This window comes from Anomaloglossus baeobatrachus, chromosome 2, assembly GCF_048569485.1.
Source record: "Anomaloglossus baeobatrachus isolate aAnoBae1 chromosome 2, aAnoBae1.hap1, whole genome shotgun sequence".
NCBI classification, from domain to species: domain Eukaryota; kingdom Metazoa; phylum Chordata; class Amphibia; order Anura; family Aromobatidae; genus Anomaloglossus; species Anomaloglossus baeobatrachus.
Window position 1 is genome coordinate 403,219,777 of NC_134354.1, and position 20,724 is coordinate 403,240,500.

Sequence of the window (20,724 nt, forward strand, 5' to 3'; positions counted from 1 at the left end):
GATCTACTTGTCAAGGCACCCTCTCAAGAGGCATGCCAACACAGCCTGAACGTGGCGCTGGAGACTCTCCAGAGTTTCGGGTGGATCATAAACTTTTCAAAGTTAAATCTGACACCGACCCAAGCGCTGACATATCTTGGCATGGAGCTTCACACTCTCTCAGCGATAGTGCAGCTCCCGCTGGCCATACAGCGTTTACTACAGACGGGGGTGCAGTCTCTCCTTCAAGGCCAGTCACACCCCTTAAGACGCCTCATGCAGAGGCAGTCCTTTTCGCGCAGTTTCATCTGCGTCCACTTCTGTAGGACATTCTTCGCCAATGGGATGGGAAGTCAACGTCCCTAGACAGGAACGTACCCCTTTCTCAGACGGGCAAGGACTCTCTTCAGAGGAGTCCACCCTTCAGATCAATGTTCTGGAAATCTGGGCAGGGTATCTTGCCCTGCAAGCCTTCCAGCAGAGGCTGGAAGGCAAACAGATCCGAATTCAGTCGGACAACTTCGCAGCGGTGGCATACATCAACCACCAAGGCGGAACACGCAGTCGGCAAGCCTCCCAGGAAGTCCGGCGGATTCTGATGTGGGTGGAAGACAGAGCATACACCATATCCGCAGTTCACATCCCGGGCGTAGAAAACTGGGAAGCAGACTTCCTCAGTCGCCAGGGCATGGACGCAGGGGAATGGTCTCTGCACCCGGACGGGTCTCAAGAAATCTGTAGCCGCTGGGGGAGGCCGGACGTCGACCTAATGGCGTCTCGGCACAACAACAAGGGCCCGATTTTCATAGCGCGGTCTCACGATCAAAGAGCTCTGGCGGCAGGCGCCTTAGTTCAGGATTGGTCGCAGTTCCAGCTACCCTATGTGTTTCCCCCTCTGACACTGTTGCCCAGAGGGCTACGCAAGATCAGCTCCGATTGCCGCCGCGCCATCCTCGTCGCCCCAGACTGGCCGAGGAGGTCGTGGTACCTGCATCTGTGGCATCTCACGGTCGGCCAACCGTGGGCACTACCAGACCGGACAGACTTACTGTCCCAAGGGCCGTTTTTTCCATCTGAATTCTACAGCCCTGAACCTGACTGGTGGCCATTGAGTCCTGGATCCTAGCGGCTTCAGGTTTATCTCAAGACGTCATTGTCACCATGAGACGGGCTAGGAAGCCGACGTCTGCCGAACAAGACGTGGAAGATATTCTTATCTTAGTGCTCTGCTCAGGGAGTGTCTCCCTGGACATTTGCATTGCCTACTTTTCCTTCCTTCCTGCAATCTGGTTTGGGAAAAGGTTTGTCGCTCGGCTCCCTTAACGGACGAGTCCCAGCGCTGTCTGTATTCTTTCAGAAGCGCATAGGGCGACTTCCTCAGGTACGCACGTTCCTGCAGGGGGTTTGTCACATTGTCCCTCCGTACAAGAGGCCGTTAGACCCATGGGGTCTGAACAGGATACTAATTGCTCTCCAGGAGCCGCTCTTTGAGCCTCTGAGGGATGTTTCACTTTCTCGACTTTCACTGAAAGTGGCCTTTTTGGTAGCGGTCACGTCTCTTCAGAGAGTGTCCGAGCTCGCAGCGCGGTCATCCAAAGCTCCCTTCTTGGTGTTTCACCAAGACAAGGTAGTGCTGCGCCTGATTCCGAGGTTTCTCCCTAAGGTGGTATCCCCCTTTTCATCTCAGTCAGGATATCTCCTTACCTTCCTTTTGTCCTCATCCAGTTCATCGATATGAATTGGATTTGTATTTGTTGGATCTGATGAGAGCGCTCAGAATCTACATTTCCCGCACGGCGCCCCTGCGCCGCTCGGATGCACCCTTTGTACTTGTCGCTGGTCAGCGCAAAGGGTCGCAGGCTTCCAAATCCACCCTGGCTCGATGGATCAAGGAACCAATTCTTGAAGCCTACCGTTCTGCTGGGCTTCCGGTTCCATCAGGGCTGAAGGCCCATTCTACCAGAGCTGTGGGTGCGTCCTGGACATTACGGCACCAGGCTACGGCTCAGCAGGTGTGCCAGGCGGCTACCTGGGCGAGTCTGCACACCTTCACCAAGCGTTATCAGGTGCATGCCTACGCTTAGGCGGATGCCAGCCTAAGTAGAAGAGTCCTGCAGGCGGCAGTTGCCTCCATGTAGGGAAGGGCTGTTTTTACAGTCCAAACTTGAGGTATTAATTTACCCACCCAGGGACTGCTTTTGGACGTCCCAATCGTCTGGGTCTCCCAATGGAGCGCCGAAGAAGAAGGGAATTTTGTTACTTACCGTAAATTCCTTTTCTTCTAGCTCCAATTGGGAGACCCAGCACCCGCCCTTGTTCCTTCGGGATTTTTTGGTTGTTCGGGTACACATGTTGTTCATGTTGAATGGTTTCAGTTCTCCGATGTTCCTTCGGATTGAATTGTTTAACCAGTTATTGGCTTTCCTCCTTCTTGCTTTTGCACTAAAACTGAAGCAGCCCGTGATCCACGGGGGGTGTATATGCAGAAGGGGAGGGGCCTTACACTTTTTAGTGTAATACTTTGTGTGGCCTCCGGAGGCAGTAGCTATACACCCAATCGTCTGGGTCTCCCAATTGGAGCTAGAAGAAAAGGAATTTACGGTAAGTAACAAAATTCCCTTCATTATACACATAGTTTATATATATATAATCTTTATACTTCACTTTTTTGTGTGGCGGTATGATGAGAAAACATTTTTTTATCATGACTTTTTAATTTACATGTCTTACCATGTTCACAGTTTAGGCTAAAGAATGTGACCAGTTTGTTCAATTCATTCTGGCTGTACCAATTCCGTGTACATTTTTTTTTTTCTTTTCATAAAAGCTGCAATTTTAATGCAAAAAAATATTTTAAAATTATTTATTTATTTTTTTTTTTTTTTACGCTTTAGTCCATTGCTTGAGCTCGACTTCCTAAAGCAACCATCGGCACCCCTGCAAATCAATGCTTCCTTCCTCTGATAATTGCCTAGCTGCCGTTCTCCTTACTGACATTGGCATCTATAGGCCTAAACAGCCATGAATGTGGCCAATTTTTCTCAGCGTCATAAAAAGGCGCTACTGAGGAATAAGGACCCACTACCTGACAGCAGGGTTGACTATATTGAGGGGCGCTGTTGGAAAAAGGTATCACTATTGGGGGTTTCCAATATCGAGGTCCCCAAAAGTCACTTCAACACTGAATAAGCCCCTAAAATAATAAGGCTGTAATGATTGCTACAATTTTAAAGCGTCTAACATCAAAGTTTGAAAATTGCTAATTTTTAGAAAATGCTGTTAAATGTCTATTTTTTATAAATACATACAAAACATCAACCTAAATTTACCATTCTGATAAAATATAATGTCTCACAAGAAAACAATCTCAAAATCACTGGGCTATGCTGAAACATTGCAGAGTTACTGCCATAAAACGTAACAGATCAGATTTGAAAAACTTGGCCTGGTCATGGGGGGTTAAATTAGGTGGTTAATGCCCCCAAAAAGCTTTCTTGCGCTGCCTGCCACAGCTATGTTTGTTTTCTGCACCCGAATAGAGCGAGTTTTCCTGCAGTCCTATGTAAAGCTGCAGATCTCCCACAAAGCATCCAGTCTGTGGCTTTATGGTAATGCTATCAAACTGAGCTTTGTTACACCGTGAGATCAGCCTGTCATATATTTATGGAAGCTACAAATATATAGCAGTTGTAGCAGGCCAGCTAAACTTGGGCATGCGATATTTCTTTTTCGCTCTATTGGGAGACCCAGACAATTGGGTGTATAGGCTATGCCTCCGGAGGCCGCACAAAGTATTACACTTAAAAGTGTTAAGCCCCTCCCCTTCTGCCTATACACCCCCCGTGCTCCCACGGGCTCCTCAGTTTTTTGCTTTGTGCGAAGGAGGCAGACATGCACAGCACAGCTCCACAGATTAGTCAGCAGCAGCTGCTGACTATGTCGGATGGAAGAAAAGTGGGCCCATATAGGGCCCCCAGCATGCTCCCTTCTCACCCCACTCTTGTCGGCGGTGTTGTTAAGGTTGAGGTATCCATTGCGGGTACGGAGGCTGGAGCCCACATGCTGCTTTCCTTCCCCATCCCCCTCTGGGCTCTGGGTGAAGTGGGATCTTATCGGTCTCCAGACACTGAGACCGTGCTTCATCCACAACTCCTATGGAGCCTGATGGATAGGAGCCGGGTACCGTTCAGGGACATGGCCCTGCATCTTGGAGGTACTCTGTATCCCTATGGGGACCGCGCACGGCATCACCTCAGCTTTGCTGGGTGTGCTAGTGCACCGGGGACCACGGCGCTGACCGGGTCTATATGTGCCATTACACACTCAGCGTCGCTGAGTGTGTTTATATGTAGGGGCTACCGCACTAACCGCCGCTGCCATGGGAGACTGCGGCGCGGCTGGGACTTGTAGTTCGCCGGGGACTTTCACGCCGGCCGCGCTTTTACGGCGGCCGCGTTTATTACTAGAGTCCCCGGCTTGCTTGCGGCCTAGTTTCCTTTTCTCCCGCCCTCAGCCCTGACAGGCAGGGGAAGGGCGGGACGCTGCAGAGCGAGCAGCACTGAGGGCTGGAGTATGATTTACATACTCCACCCCCCTCACTCTGCGCAGTGTGAGCACCAGTTCCCGCACTTTCTCGGCCACGCCCCCAGCTCCCTCCTCTCGTCAGGACGCCGCAGCCATTCCTGTCAGCTCCTCGGACGCTGCAGAGGGGGACAAATCCTGGGAGACCCAGACACGGTCTCTGGTGGCCTCACAACCGCTTTAGGCAGCTGGTAAGCAGCACCTGTTGGTGCTAGCCCCATGGTGCTGTAGTATATTGGTACATTATTTGTGTATTGTATATACTTTACATTGTATGAGCACAGTTCATTCTGGCTATATACCCTATTGTGTTACTCAGGGAAAACTATAGCATGGCGCCCACAAAAGGCAGGGGTGCCAAAACACAGGCTTATTATGCTGCCTGCGCCGCTTGTAAGACCCCACTACCGGCAGGTTCCACTGACCCTCATTGTGTGCAGTGTTCGGCCCCTGTGACACTTCTTCAGCCGGAGCCTATGCTAAGAGGGGCCCAGGGGGAGCCACCTGTTGACACTGTCCAGGTGACGGGGACTGAGTTTGCAAAACTCTCTGAGACTATGGCTAAGATACTAGAAGCCTTGCAGTCCAGGCCGGTATCTCAGCAAAGGGACTCTGGTGAATCATTGTTCCCTGGCCCCCCTCAGTTGGACCTTCTTTGTCCTCCCGGGGTATCTCATACATCCCAGACTGAGGGTTCTGACTTAGACCCCAGCCCCAGATCAACTAAGCGGGCTCGCTTAGAATTTCCCTCGACATCATATTGTTTAGGGTCTCAGCGGGGGGAATCCTTGGTTGATGATGCGGAGCCAGCTGATCAGGATTCGGATCCTGAGAGCGCTCTCAATCTTAATACTCCAGACGGGGACGCCATAGTGAACGATCTTATTGCGTCCATCCATCAGTTGCTGGATATTTCTCCTTCAGCCCCTCCGGCGGAGGAGTCAGCTTCGCAGCAGGAGAAATTTCGTTTCAGGTTCCCCAAGCGTACACAGAGTATGTTTTTAGACCACTCTGATTTCAGAGAGGCAATCCAGAATCACCATGCTTGTCCAGATAAGCGTTTTTCTAAGCGCCTTAAGGATACACGTTATCCTTTCCCCCCGGACGTGGTTAAAGGTTGGACTCAATGTCCCAAAGTGGATCCTCCAATCTCCAGACTGGCGGCTAGATCCATACTTGCAGTGGAAGATGGGGCCTCGCTCAAAGATGCCACTGACAGGCAGATGGAGCTCTGGTTGAAATCCATCTACGAAGCTATCGGAGCTTCTTTTGCCCCAGCATTCGCAGCCGTGTGGGCGCTGCAAGCTATCTCAGCAGGTCAAGCGCAAATTGAAGCAGCCACATGCACGGCCGCGCCACAAGTGGCATCCATTACCACCCAGACCTCGGCAATTGCGTCTTACGCTATTAATGCTGTCCTGGACTCTGTGAGCCGTACGGCGGTTGCGGCCGCCAATTCGGTGGTACTCCGCAGGGCCTTGTGGCTACGGGAATGGAAGGCAGATTCTGCTTCCAAAAAGCGCTTAACCAGTTTGCCAATTTCTGGTGACAGGCTGTTTGGCGAGCGCCTTGATGAAATCATCAAACAATCCAAGGGAAAGGACACATCCTTACCCCAGCCCAAACAGAACATCCCCCAACAGAGGAGAGGGCAGTCGGGCAAGGCCCAATTCTCCTCGTCCAAAAGGTCTCAGAAAGAACAAAGGAACTCTGATGCATGGTGGTCTAAGTCACGTCCTAAAAAGACCATTGGAGGCACCGCTAACAAAGCGGCTTCCTCATGACTTTCGACCTCCTCTAGTAGCATCCTCGGTCGGTGGCAGGCTCTCCCGCTTTTGCGACACCTGGCTGCCACAAATAAAAGACCGCTGGGTGAGAGACATTCTGTCTCACGGTTACAAGATAGAGTTCACCTCTCGTCCCCCGACTCGATTCTTCAGGTCCTCTCCGCCTCCCGAGCGAGCCGAGGCTCTTCTGCAGGCGCTGGGCACTCTGAAGGCAGAAGGAGTGGTGGTCCCTGTTCCTCTTCAGCAACAGGGCCACGGTTTTTACTCCAACTTGTTTGTGGTCCCAAAGAAGGACGGGTCCTTCCGTCCAGTCCTGGACCTGAAACTTGTCAACAAACACGTAAAGACCAGGCGGTTCCGGATGGAATCCCTCCGCTCCGTCATCGCCTCAATGTCTCAAGGAGATTTCCTTGCATCGATCGATATCAAAGATGCTTATCTCCACGTACCGATTGCTCCAGAGCACCAGCGCTTCTTGCGCTTCGCCATAGAAAACGAACACCTACAGTTCGTGGCACTGCCATTCGGCCTGGCAACAGCCCCACGGGTTTTCACCAAGGTTATGGCTACTGCGGTCCTCCATTCTCAGGGTCACTCGGTGATCCCGTACTTGGACGATCTGTTGATCAAGGCACCCTCTCAAGAGGCATGCCAACACAGCCTCGACGCTACCCTGGAGACTCTCCAGAGTTTCGGGTGGATCATCAATTTTCCAAAGTCAAATCTGACACCGGCCCAATCGCTGACATACCTTGGCATGGAGTTCCATACCCTCTCAGCGATAGTGAAGCTTCCGCTGATCAAGCAGCAGTCACTACAGAAAGGGGTACAATCTCTCCTTCAAGGCCAGTCATTCCCCTTGAGGCGCCTCATGCACTTCCTGGGGAAGATGGTGGCAGCAATGGAAGCAGTCCCTTTCGCGCAGTTTCACCTGCGTCCCCTTCAATGGGACATCCTACGCAAATGGGACAGGAAGCCGACGTCCCTCGACAGGACCGTCTCCCTCTCTCAGGCGACCAAAGCCTCCCTTCGGTGGTGGCTTCTTCCCACTTCATTATCGAAGGGGAAATCCTTCCTACCCCCATCCTGGGAAGTTGTCACGACGGACGCGAGTCTGTCAGGGTGGGGAGCGGTTTTTCTCCACCACAGGGCTCAGGGTACGTGGACCCGGCAATAGTCCTCGCTTCAGATCAATGTTCTGGAAATACGGGCAGTGTATCTTGCCCTGAAAGCGTTCCAGCAGTGGCTGGAAGGCAAGCAGATCCGAATTCAGTCGGACAATTCCACAGCGGTGGCATACATCAACCACCAAGGCGGCACACGCAGTCGACAAGCCTTCCAGGAAGTCCGGCGGATTTTGATGTGGGTGGAAGCCACGGCCTCCACCATATCCGCAGTTCACATCCCAGGCGTAGAAAACTGGGAAGCGGATTATCTCAGTCGCCAGGGCATGGACGCAGGGGAATGGTCCCTTCACCCGGACGTGTTTCAGGAGATCTGTTGCCGCTGGGGGGTGCCGGACGTCGACCTCATGGCGTCCCGGCACAACAACAAGGTACCAATGTTCATGGCACGGTCTCAAGATCCCAGAGCTCTGGCGGCAGACGCCTTAGTTCAGGATTGGTCGCAGTTTCAGCTCCCTTATGTGTTTCCTCCGCTGGCACTGTTGCCCAGAGTGTTACGCAAGATCAGGGCCGACTGCCGCCGCGTCATCCTCGTCGCTCCAGACTGGCCGAGGCGGTCGTGGTACCCGGATCTGTGGCATCTCACGGTCGGCCGACCGTGGGCACTACCAGACCGACCAGACTTGCTATCTCAAGGGCCGTTTTTCCATCTGAATTCTGCGGCCCTCAACCTGACTGTGTGGCCATTGAGTCCTGGATCCTAGCGTCTTCAGGGTTATCTCAAGAGGTCATTGCCACTATGAGACAGGCTAGAAAACCAACGTCCGCCAAGATCTATCACAGGACGTGGAAAATTTTTCTGTCGTGGTGCTCTGCTCAGGGTTTTTCTCCCTGGCCATTTGCATTACCTACTTTTCTGTCCTTCCTTCAATCTGGACTGGAAAAGGGTTTGTCGCTGGGCTCCCTTAAGGGACAAGTTTCGGCGCTCTCTGTGTTTTTCCAGAAGCGCCTAGCTAGACTTCCACAGGTACGCACGTTCCTGCAGGGAGTTTGTCACATCGTTCCACCTTACAAGCGGCCGTTAGAACCCTGGGATCTAAACAGGGTGCTGATGGTTCTTCAGAAACCACCTTTCGAGCCAATGAGAGATATCTCCCTCTCACGACTTTCGCAGAAAGTGGTTTTTCTAGTAGCAGTCACTTCTCTTCGGAGAGTGTCTGAGCTAGCAGCGTTGTCGTGCAAAGCCCCTTTTCTGGTGTTTCACCAGGACAAGGTGGTTCTACGTCCGGTTCCGGAATTTCTTCCTAAGGTGGTATCCCCCTTTCATCTCAATCAGGATATTTCCTTACCTTCTTTTTATCCTCATCCAGTTCACCAATGTGAAAAGGATTTGCACTTGTTAGATCTGGTGAGAGCACTCAGACTCTACATTTCTCGTACGGTGCCCCTGCGCCGCTCGGATGCACTCTTTGTCCTTGTCGCTGGCCAGCGTAAAGGATCACAGGCTTCCAAATCAACCCTGGCTCGGTGGATAAAGGAGCCAATTATCGAAGCTTACCGTTCGGCTGGGCTTCCGGTTCCCTCAGGGCTGAAGGCCCATTCTACCAGAGCCGTGGGAGCGTCCTGGGCTTTGAGGCACCAGGCTACGGCTCAACAGGTGTGTCAGGCGGCTACCTGGTCGAGCCTGCACACTTTCACGAAGCACTATCAGGTGCATACCTATGCTGCGGCGGATGCCAGCCTAGGTAGACGAGTCCTTCAGGCGGCGGTTGCCCACCTGTAGGAAAGGGCCGTTTTACGGCTCTCTTACAAGGTATTATTTTACCCACCCAGGGACTGCTTTTGGACGTCCCAATTGTCTGGGTCTCCCAATAGAGCGAAAAAGAAGAAGGGAATTTTGTTTACTTACCGTAAATTCCTTTTCTTCTAGCTCTAATTGGGAGACCCAGCACCCGCCCCTGTTTTTTTGTGTACACATGTTGTTCATGTTGAATGGTTTTAGTTCTCCGATATTCCTTCAGATTGAAGTTACTTTAAACCAGTTGATAATTCTTTTTCCTCCTTCTTGCTTTTGCACCAAAACTGAGGAGCCCGTGGGAGCACGGGGGGTGTATAGGCAGAAGGGGAGGGGCTTAACACTTTTAAGTGTAGTACTTTGTGCGGCCTCCGGAGGCATAGCCTATACACCCAATTGTCTGGGTCTCCCAATTAGAGCTAGAAGAAAAGGAATTTACGGTAAGTAAACAAAATTCCCTTCTTTGCGATATTTTACCATATCTCTGCACTTAGGCTACTTTCACACTTGTGTTAGTCACAATTCGCCGCTTTAAAAAACAGCGCAATCCATTAACGACTTGTGCTGTTTCCCATAGACTTGTATGGACGATGGATTGTGTGAGGTAAATCCGGAGAGATGACGATAAATCATGATATTCAAGTATGTCAGGAAGCCCTCTCCTGGTGTCACCCCCCCTTTCCTTCACACAACTGGTTTAGCAACAAATCCCATGGCCATGTCCTGTGATATGGAAATTAGGTGGCTTTGGGACAATGGACACAGGATGACTCCCTGCCGTCACCCTGTAGTAGGAGCTGTATCTCATTAGCAAGGCTATGGAAATAGCCAGACAGAACGACTCCAGTAAAAAATGGTTCATATCTCGCAAGCCATATTTCCGATAAATATGGCAACCATAAAAATGGTGTCTCTGCATGCGGACGATGCCGGCACACCCTTTTTAGGGGAGCAGGACATTGGGAAATGCCCCAGGCGTGATATCAGCCAATGGGGAACTGGCAGACAGGTCATGAGTCCCCTCGTTCTGTAGCTAAATTCATAACTGTCACAATGAGAGCATTGGCGTCCGCCTACGACGCTCCCAGGCAAAGTTATGGCCCATATTCCATGTTGGGATATTGTCCATAACTCAAGCCAGGGGTGGAGCAGTGCTCCCTGTGAGGTCACGAAGGTAGGAGGAGACCTGGATTTGCCCAGGTTGATAACCCTACTTCGGCCATTTTCCAGTGTTCTTCTGCTCGGGGGCCTGGTTGGGACAGACCTGTGAGAGAGTTCCTGGAAACCTGGTCTACAGCGCCCCCCTGTGGCCAGACGCAACAAGGTAACTGCTGGAACTGTGTATGCCTGTTTGTAACCCATGCTTTGATTGTAACTGTACTCTGACATATGTATATTCTGTAGATTCCCTATTGTATATATTGTAGTTTCTAGTGTGCTTTAGGCTGATTAAATTATATAATTAATCTTGGGCTGTTCTGTTATCTCGATCTAGAATCCCACGTCTGTGTGTTCGGCTAATAGTTACCGTAAAGCGGTTGGTGGCAGCGAGTTGTGCCAAGGATTATTGTGGGGAGGCCAGTGAGATTCGGGAAGATATTATATATTCCGCCCGCGGAGGTCGGGGGAATATATACCTTACTCTCACCGGGGACCCTTCCATAATCGGCATAAGTAGTATAGCGGCCTCCTTGCTTATTGTCGGGCAATTCCATAATTGGCCTGACTATAAGAGGGGCGCTAGAGAGCGCGTCACGTGCTCTGTCTGTCGGTCGGGAGGTATAAAGTAGGGGTGACCCCCACTTGTTACCCCCCGATTGTGACGTACTGGTAGCCAGCGCGGGGGATTTCTGAGTGACCCCCCCGGTGGTTTGTGACATATTGGTGGCAGCGGTGGGATCGAGATAATAGTGTGTGTGAGTGTGAGACCCATACTCCCAGACACTAAAGACTGCCTGCAGCAGCTGTGGCTGCTGGGGTCTTCAGACTAGCTCAACACTAGAGTGTCAGAGTGCAGATACTGTAAGGTGTGTGGAGGCATCAGGTGTCAGTTCTGTGTCAGTGACCAAAAGTCTGCAAGAATGGCTGAGAGCACCAGGAGCAAAGCCAAAGGAATGGCCGATGCTCAGGCCAGAGACGATGAGGAGGTTGTCCACGAGTCCTCCAGGAGCTCGACGCCAGAAAACAGCTCTGCAGAGGACATTGCACAACCGGGCACTGCTGGACAAGATGAGGAGCAGCTCGCCCAAGGGTCCTCAACGAGCCAGACGCCAGCCCTCCGCTCTGCAATGGACAGTGAAGCACCAGGCTCCGCAGCGGGCCGCAGATCACCACGTGCCATTCCACCGAGCCTGGGAGGCTCGGATAGCCTTCTTCAAATGGCTATGGCCCTACGCCAGGCTGGAGACCGGGAGGGCTACAAGGAACTCATGGCCGAGCGTGAGCGGCAAGCAGCGCGTGAAGAGCGCCAGGCAGAGCGTAACTACCAGCTGCAGCTAGCTCAGCTCCGGCCCTCATCAGCCACCCGTGACCTTCCAGACACCAAACTTCCAAAGGTCCGTGTTGAGGACTTCCCAGTGCTGGAGAAGGATGGAGACTTGGACTCTTTCTTGACTGCTTTTGAACGGACTTGCTTGCAGCATCATCTGAACAAGGACCAGTGGGCCAAATACCTGACCCCCCGTTTAAGGGGTAAGGCCCTGGATATCCTTGGGGACTTGCCTGCTGAGGCGGATCAGGGCTACGACACCATCAAGCGGGCCCTGATCCAACAGTACAACCTCACCCCGGAGTCCTACCGCAAGAAGTTCCGGACGCTGCAGAAGGGACCAAAGGACTCCTGGGCTGACCACCGGCGGGCACTTGCCCGAGCTGCCGACCACTGGACCCAAGGCCTGCAGCTTTCCACCGGACCGGAGATCCTGGACTTGTTCATCACGGAGCAACTCTTGTGGAACTGCCCTGAGGATCTCCGCCAGTTCATCCGAGACCAGAAGCCAAAGGGATCCACGGCTACAGCTGCCCTGGCAGATGACTACACCAACAATCGGGCTCCTGAAGCCAGGAGAGCAGCCACCAGCAGCACCTGGAGAGGGGGTAAGATGAACTCTGCGACTGCCCCACCTGCCCCTAGACTGCAGGGGGTGTCCCCCTCAACTCCCCTCTCCAGGCCCGTGGCAGAGCCAAGACGGTGCCACCAGTGCAACCTACCTGGACACTTCAAGGCCATGTGCCCTCAGCGTCCCAAGGCCCCGGCTCCGTCCCCGTCCCAAGGGCCGCCCAAGGTGTATTGTGTGGGTGGGGGTGGTGGTAGGTCCCTGGACAGCTTCCAACCTGTCACCGTCGGCCGGTCTGTGACCATAGGACTGCGAGACAGCGCCTCGGAGGTGACTCTGGTGCGGCCTGAGATGGTGTCCCCCCAAGACTTGATCCCGGGAAAAACCCTCGCTGTCTCCGGGATTGGAGGCATTGACCCGGCGCTGCCTGTTGCTGACATTTATGTGGACTGGGGCGCAGGGCGAGGGGTGAGGGAGGTGGGGGTAACTGATCGGATCCCTGCAAACGTGCTACTTGGGACAGATTTGGGGCAAATAACCTCCCAGTTTGGCCCCGCCCCAAAGGCTGAACCTTCAGCCAGTACTGACATGCCTCCGGACAATGTTAATGTGTTATCTATGAATGATGTAAGGGAGGAGGGAGTGAACTCTGATATTTCTGCTTGCACAGACACCATAGACACACACGCAGCTGCAGCTGTGACAGGGGAGGGGGTCAGAGAAAGGTGTGACAATGCCTCTACAAGTAACCAGCCTGTGAGCTGGGATCTGCTGCCCTCTGCAGGGATAAGCAGAGAGCAGGGTGCTGCAGGGGGAGGACCAGTGTGTGGGGTGGGGGCTACCACAGCAAATGTGGGGTCCCCAGAGATTTCACAGCGGGGTTCTGTTGCTGCAGGGGGGGAACAGGCAGGTGAGATTGGGGCCGGTCCAGGAGCGGAAGTGCTCCCAGGTAAGATCTCGGTGCAGGGTTCCCCCACAACCGGGGTGTCAGGAAGCCAGGTAGGTCTGCCTGAACCGGCGACTTGGTCAGGAACGGAGGAGGAGCAGGCACGACCCACGGTCGCAGCGGCTGTGGCCGCTGTCACCCGCAGTGGGAGTGCTGGAAGCCAAGGGGCCTCCCGGAGGTCCGATAGCTCTTCCCCTTCTGACCAAGTGGCAGCCGAGTCAGGTGGAGGCCAGGACACAGGTCCCGGGGTACTGACCGAAGATGTGACAGTCTCGTCGATTCTGGCCACATCTAGTCAGGGGTTTCAGGCAGCGTTAGAAGCTGACGACAGCCTGAAAGCTCTAAAGGAGCAGGCGGCACAGCCTCCCTCGGACTCGGACCCGGAGCGAGTGGTCTGGGACCAAGGACGGCTGTACCGGGCCACGGTCCAGCAGGGTTCACCGGAGGCGTGGCCCAGGGACCGACAGTTGGTGGTACCCTATCCGTTCCGGACGGAGTTGTTGCGGATCGCACATGAGATTCCGATGGCCGGACACCTAGGGATCGCTAAGACCAAGGCCAGGCTAAACCAGCATTTCTACTGGCCAAAAATGGGGGCCGATGTGGCTGCCTACTGCCGTTCGTGTGAAACCTGTCAGAGAGTGGGGAAGGCGGGGCCACGCCCCAAAGCCCCACTGGTATCTCTGCCAATCATCGATGAGCCTTTCAGGAGGGTGGCTGTGGATCTGGTCGGCCCGCTGGCCATCCCCAGCAGCTCCGGGAAACGCTTCATACTGACGGTAGTGGACTATGCCACCCGGTACCCAGAAGCAGTGGCCTTGTCGTCCATTCGGGCTGACAAGGTGGCCACCGCATTGCTGGAGATTTTCTCCCGAGTGGGTTTTCCCCAGGAAATGCTCACTGACCGGGGGACCCAATTCATGTCCCAGCTGATGGAGGCCCTCTGTAAGCAAGTCCAGGTGCGACATCTGGTGGCCAGCCCGTACCATCCACAGACTAATGGCCTGTGCGAGCGGTTCAATGGCACCTTAAAGCAGATGCTTAAGATGTTGGTCGACTCCCATGGGCGTGACTGGGAGCGGTATCTCCCACACCTGTTATTTGCTTACCGGGAGGTTCCACAGGCCTCAACAGGATTCTCACCGTTTGAGCTCCTGTACGGGCGACGTGTGCGGGGCCCCCTGGCTCTGGTGAAAGAGGCTTGGGAAGGGGATTTGGCCACCCCTGGAGTGTCGGTTATCGAGTATGTCATGCGCTTCCGGGACAAAATGCAGGCCTTGACGCAACTGGTACACGACAATATGGCTCAAGCCCAGGCCGATCAGAAGCGTTGGTACGACCAGAACGCTTGTGAGAGGACCTACCAAGTGGGTCAAAAGGTGTGGGTACTGGTCCCCGTACCACAGGACAAGCTTCAGGCAGCCTGGGAAGGCCCATACCTCGTGTACCAGCAGCTCAACCCTGTGACGTACCTGGTCACCCTGGACCCTGCCCGTGGAAGGCGGAAGCCCTTCCATGTGAACATGATGAAGGCACATCATGAGCGGGAGGCATGTGCGCTCCCCGTGTGCAACCTGCCCGAGGAGGGAGAAGCGGAAACCCTCTTGGATATGCTAGCCCAGGTTAGGGCAGGCGGATCCATTGAGGATGTGGAGGTTGGCCACCAGCTCTTGGAAGACCAACGGTCCCAGCTGTGGGCCACCCTCCTCCCCTTCCGGGGGTTGTTTACCAACCAGCCCGGAAGGACTGACTTGGCTGTCCATCACGTGGACACTGGGGATCATCCCCCGATCCGGCATTCAGCATATCGGGTCTCCCTGGAGGTGCAGCAACACATGCGCCAGGAGATTGACGAGATGCTGAAGCTGGGGGTGATCCAGGCATCCAACAGCGCTTGGGCCTCGCCTGTAGTCCTCGTCCCTAAGAAGGACCGAACCACTCGGTTCTGCGTGGACTACAGGGGGCTCAATGCGGTCACGGTCGCCGATGCGTACCCAATGCCACGCATCGATGACCTGCTCGATCAGTTGGCCGGGGCTCAGTACCTGACCATCATGGATCTGAGCCGGGGATATTGGCAGATCCCCCTGACTCGCAAGGCCAGGGAACGCTCTGCCTTTATTACCCCATTTGGACTGTACGAGTCCACGGTGATGCCATTCGGGATGAGGAATGCCCCTGCCACTTTCCAGCGGATGGTCAACACCCTGCTCAAGGGACTTGAAGGGTACGCGGCCGCGTACCTGGATGACATTGCCGTCTTCAGTCCCACCTGGGAGGACCACCTAGAGCATCTAGCACAGGTGCTCAGGCGGATCCACCGGGCAGGTTTGACCATCAAGCCGGGAAAGTGTCAGCTGGCCATGAGCGAGGTCCAGTACCTCGGTCACCGGGTAGGTGGGAGAACACTGAAGCCCGAGCCTGAGAAAGTGGAAGCCATCGCATCCTGGCCCACCCCCAGGACCAAGAAGCAGGTGATGTCCTTCTTGGGGACCGCTGGGTACTATAGGAGGTTTGTTCCATGCTATAGTAGCCTGGCAAAGCCCTTGACGGACCTCACCAAGAAGAAGCTGCCCTCTGCAGTCGATTGGACAATGGACTGCGAGACAGCCTTCCGGGCCCTAAAGGACGCCCTGTCCAGCCCGCCCGTGCTACAGGCAGCCGACTTCACGCGGCCGTTTGTAGTACAGACCGACGCCAGTGACTTCGGCCTCGGTGCGGTGCTCAGCCAGGTGGACTCTGCGAGCCAAGAGCACCCAGTCTTGTACCTGAGCAGGAAGCTGTTACCAAGGGAAGTTGCCTATTCCACGATGGAGAAGGAGTGCCTGGCCATAGTGTGGGCCCTGCAGCGTCTGCAACCCTATCTATACGGGCGCCACTTCATCGTGGAGACGGACCACAATCCCCTCAGCTGGTTGCACACCGTCTCTGGGACGAATGGGCGATTGTTGCGATGGAGCCTTGCGCTCCAGCAATACAACTTCACCATTCGCCACAAAAGGGGCCGTGACCACGGTAACGCAGACGGGCTGTCCCGACAAGGAGAGGTCGCGGACGGGCGCACGGGGGAACACCGGAGTGTGCTGCCCCCTAGCGCCCTCAAAAGGGGGGAGGTGTGAGGTAAATCCGGAGAGATGACGATAAATCATGATATTCAAGTATGTCAGGAAGCCCTCTCCTGGTGTCACCCCCCCTTTCCTTCACACAACTGGTTTAGCAACAAATCCCATGGCCATGTCCTGTGATATGGAAATTAGGTGGCTTTGGGACAATGGACACAGGATGACTCCCTGCCGTCACCCTGTAGTAGGAGCTGTATCTCATTAGCAAGGCTATGGAAATAGCCAGACAGAACGACTCCAGTAAAAAATGGTTCATATCTCGCAAGCCATATTTCCGATAAATATGGCAACCATAAAAATGGTGTCTCTGCATGCGGACGATGCCGGCACACCCTTTTTAGGGGAGCAGGACATTGGGAAATGCCCCAGGCGTGATATCAGCCAATGGGGAACTGGCAGACAGGTCATGAGTCCCCTCGTTCTGTAGCTAAATTCATAACTGTCACAATGAGAGCATTGGCGTCCGCCTACGACGCTCCCAGGCAAAGTTATGGCCCATATTCCATGTTGGGATATTGTCCATAACTCAAGCCAGGGGTGGAGCAGTGCTCCCTGTGAGGTCACGAAGGTAGGAGGAGACCTGGATTTGCCCAGGTTGATAACCCTACTTCGGCCATTTTCCAGTGTTCTTCTGCTCGGGGGCCTGGTTGGGACAGACCTGTGAGAGAGTTCCTGGAAACCTGGTCTACAGCGCCCCCCTGTGGCCAGACGCAACAAGGTAACTGCTGGAACTGTGTATGCCTGTTTGTAACCCATGCTTTGATTGTAACTGTACTCTGACATATGTATATTCTGTAGATTCCCTATTGTATATATTGTAGTTTCTAGTGTGCTTTAGGCTGATTAAATTATATAATTAATCTTGGGCTGTTCTGTTATCTCGATCTAGAATCCCACGTCTGTGTGTTCGGCTAATAGTTACCGTAAAGCGGTTGGTGGCAGCGAGTTGTGCCAAGGATTATTGTGGGGAGGCCAGTGAGATTCGGGAAGATATTATATATTCCGCCCGCGGAGGTCGGGGGAATATATACCTTACTCTCACCGGGGACCCTTCCATAATCGGCATAAGTAGTATAGCGGCCTCCTTGCTTATTGTCGGGCAATTCCATAATTGGCCTGACTATAAGAGGGGCGCTAGAGAGCGCGTCACGTGCTCTGTCTGTCGGTCGGGAGGTATAAAGTAGGGGTGACCCCCACTTGTTACCCCCCGATTGTGACGTACTGGTAGCCAGCGCGGGGGATTTCTGAGTGACCCCCCCGGTGGTTTGTGACAGATTGCGACTAATGTGTCTGCGTTGCATCCGCCACGTGACGGATCAGTCGTGGAACGCAGCATGTAGTGTTTTTTTGAGCGGCGGAATCCTTTTTTTTTTTTTTTTTTTTTTTTTTTTTTTTTTCTTTTTCACTGCGCACGCTCAGATCTTATGTTTAATCATTTAATTCAATGTTTCTCTCTCGGCGGCCAAACAATCAGCTGATCGGCCGGCAGCGGCTTTTGTGAGTGATCAGCTGATCGCCCAGCGGTCTGCTTTTGTGAGTGATCAGCTGATCGCCCGGCTTTTGTAAGTGATCAGCTGATCTGCCGGCGGCGGCTTTTGTGAGTGATCAGCTGATTGCCCAGTGGTCGGCTTTTGTGAGTGATCAGCTGATTGCCCGGCGGTCGGCTTTTGTGAGTGATCAGCTGATCACCCGGTGGTCGGCTTTTGTGAGTGATCAGCTGATCGCCGCGGTCGGCTTTTGTGAGTGATCAGCTGATCGCCCGCCGCGGTCGGCTTTTGTGAGTGATCAGCTGATTGCCCGGTGGTCGGCTTTTGTGAGTGATCAGCTGATCGCCCGGTGGTCGGCTTTTGTGAGTGATCAGCTGATCGCCCAGTGGTCGGCTTTTGTGAGTGATCAGCTGATTGCCCGGTGGTCGGCTTTTGTGAGTGATCAGCTGATCGCCCGCCGCGGTCGGCTTTTGTGAGTGATCAGCTGATTGCCCGGTGGTCGGCTTTTGTGAGTGATCAGCTGATCGCCCGGTGGTCGGCTTTTGAGAGTGATCAGCTGATTGCCCGGTGGTCGGCTTTTGTAAGGGATCAGCTGATTGCCCGGTGGTCGGCTTTTGTGAGTGATCAGCTGATTGCCCGGCAGTCGACTACCGGATGGTCAGCTTATCGTTCACAATAGCCTGCCGCCGGTAAAACAGTAAAAAAACAAACAACAAAAAGACTGATTTGTTGTTTTGCAGCAATAATCACATCAGTTGTGCCACTATCTGCACCGCATCTGTTGCATCAGTCACACAACTGATGGTGACGGATGCAAAACAATGCAAGTGTGAAAGCGGCCTTACTAGGATTGTAGCACAAATTCAGATGTAGCTAAGGCAAGTTTCTGTTGCAATCCTAGATGAGAATATCATTAGCTCAGTGTGCACTTATATAGCAGTGATGAGCTTATCTTGTTAGGGTAAGTTGGTGAGGATTCCCTACAGTACTATATAGTCACAGGTATCAGGCATGTGATATATATAGATGCAGTAGAGCTGAATTGGCACACCATGACCATGGGACTCCAGGTGACCTAGCACAATAATGCAGCCCTAGAATGAACTGTCAAGTGCAGCCCTGCTACATCTGTGCAAGCACAATGCAATCACCATGATTGGATCCTCCTCTGTTCTGAAGACCCCCATACATTTTAGATGAGTCGGCCGAGTACGCCAATTTTGGACTGCCAATGTGTATGGGGGTCTCCTGATAATAAGCTGCTGTCAGAGGAGTCTGGCGGTGACTCTTTCATAGTGCATAGTGGAGCACTGAGTTTTCCTGTGTATGGAGGAGTTGGAAGAGACTGCTGCGGACAATCGTCTAATGTGTATAGCCAGTCTTATGTCATCAGATCTTAAAGGAACAGCACAGGAAACTTGTCTACTGACTTCAGAACGGCCCATACAGCGAGTCTGCTGCTATGCCCCAATCCACAGCTCTGTACACCTCCACATTCAAGGAAGAGTTTCATTTACCCCGCTGTTCATTTACGACCTCTGATTACCGCTGTAAACTGCAATGTTTCTAACCCTATTTTCAATTTCAGACTCCTATGCTTTTCTGTAGAATGTTCATATCTTTTTCCAATTTGTTTTTTTGTTCAGTATGTTTTCAACTACTTTTTCCGTCTATCAATATTATATATTTTTTTATTTAGGATGTGAAGTGATAGCAGTAAACACACGCTCCACTAGCCAGACGTTCATTTACAAGTGTGACGCCGTGCTGTGCACATTGCCACTGGGTGTATTAAAGCAACAGCCACCGGCTGTACAGTTTGTGCCTCCACTTCCAGAATGGAAAACCTCTGCTGTGCAAAGAATGGGCTTTGGAAACCTAAATAAGGTGAGCACCGTGCATGTATCCAAGCTTGCTGCCATGTCTAACAACTTTTATTCTTCAGACCAATTTTACTCAGTGCATGCACATTCAGACCCAACAGAAAGCCACAGCTCTATGTAGCCTTTCAGGCAAGATCTAGATCAGGGGTCTCAAACACGTGGCCCGTGGGCCGCATGCGGCCCCTCAGGGTAGTTCGTGCGGCCCCCAGGCCCGTGCCCCTGTTCACTATCGCAGCCGGTGCTGGGGCCGCAGCCACTGTCTGCACTTTGTCAGATGAATGTGTTGCTGGCGCTGCGCTCTCGCTCCGGCAATACAATCATCTCACATAAATCACTGACACTGCAGCTGCTGCGATAGTGAACAGGGGCACGGGCCTGGGGGCCGCACGAAGCAGAGATGAGGCAGCGGAGGGAGCGCGGGACAGGTGAGAAGAATGGTGTGTGTATGTGTGTGTGTATATGTGTGTATAGTGTGTGTGTGTGTGTGTGTGTGTGTTGGATGTTAACCCCTTAGCGACCTATGACGTACTGGGTACGTTATGGCTCCCTGGTACTTAAGGACCCATGACGTACCCAGTACGTCATCGCGAAATCGCAGCCCCGGTGGCTACGATCGCTGCAAATACCTTAGATTCGGGGAGGAGGGGACCTCAAAAGGGGTGGTGTCTCCTCCCCGGACCTACGGAGGCTGTGATGGCTGAGCGGCGTTCGTCAGCCAAATCACAGCCACTAATGTTTCAGCCATTGAAAATCGCTGAAACATTGAAATCCATCCAAGATCAGTGCAGCTGTAGCCCTGATCATTGGCTGGAGCTGGGTGACCTCTGTTTCACCCACCCCCAGCTCTGATTGGAGAGACCGGCCTTGTGACCGTTCTCTCCAATCACTGTGGATATGGGGCCGGAGACCGCTCCCCTCAGCTTCACTCCGGCGTCTGTGGAAGGTGAGGGGAGCAGTGCTGACC

At 53.3% G+C, this 20,724-nt stretch overlaps 1 protein-coding gene across 6 annotated transcripts in view; it reads left to right on the forward strand.

The window, feature by feature from the left end:
* The window catches only part of KDM1A (lysine demethylase 1A), a 165,308-nt gene that overhangs the window by 121,400 nt on the left and 23,184 nt on the right, over positions 1–20,724 (forward strand). For all 6 annotated transcript variants that reach the window (XM_075336111.1, XM_075336106.1, XM_075336107.1 and 3 more), the window contains exon 15: positions 19,577–19,764. In XM_075336111.1, coding sequence (XP_075192226.1) covers positions 19,577–19,764 — 188 coding nt within the window. The remainder of the gene's footprint in view (positions 1–19,576; positions 19,765–20,724) is intronic.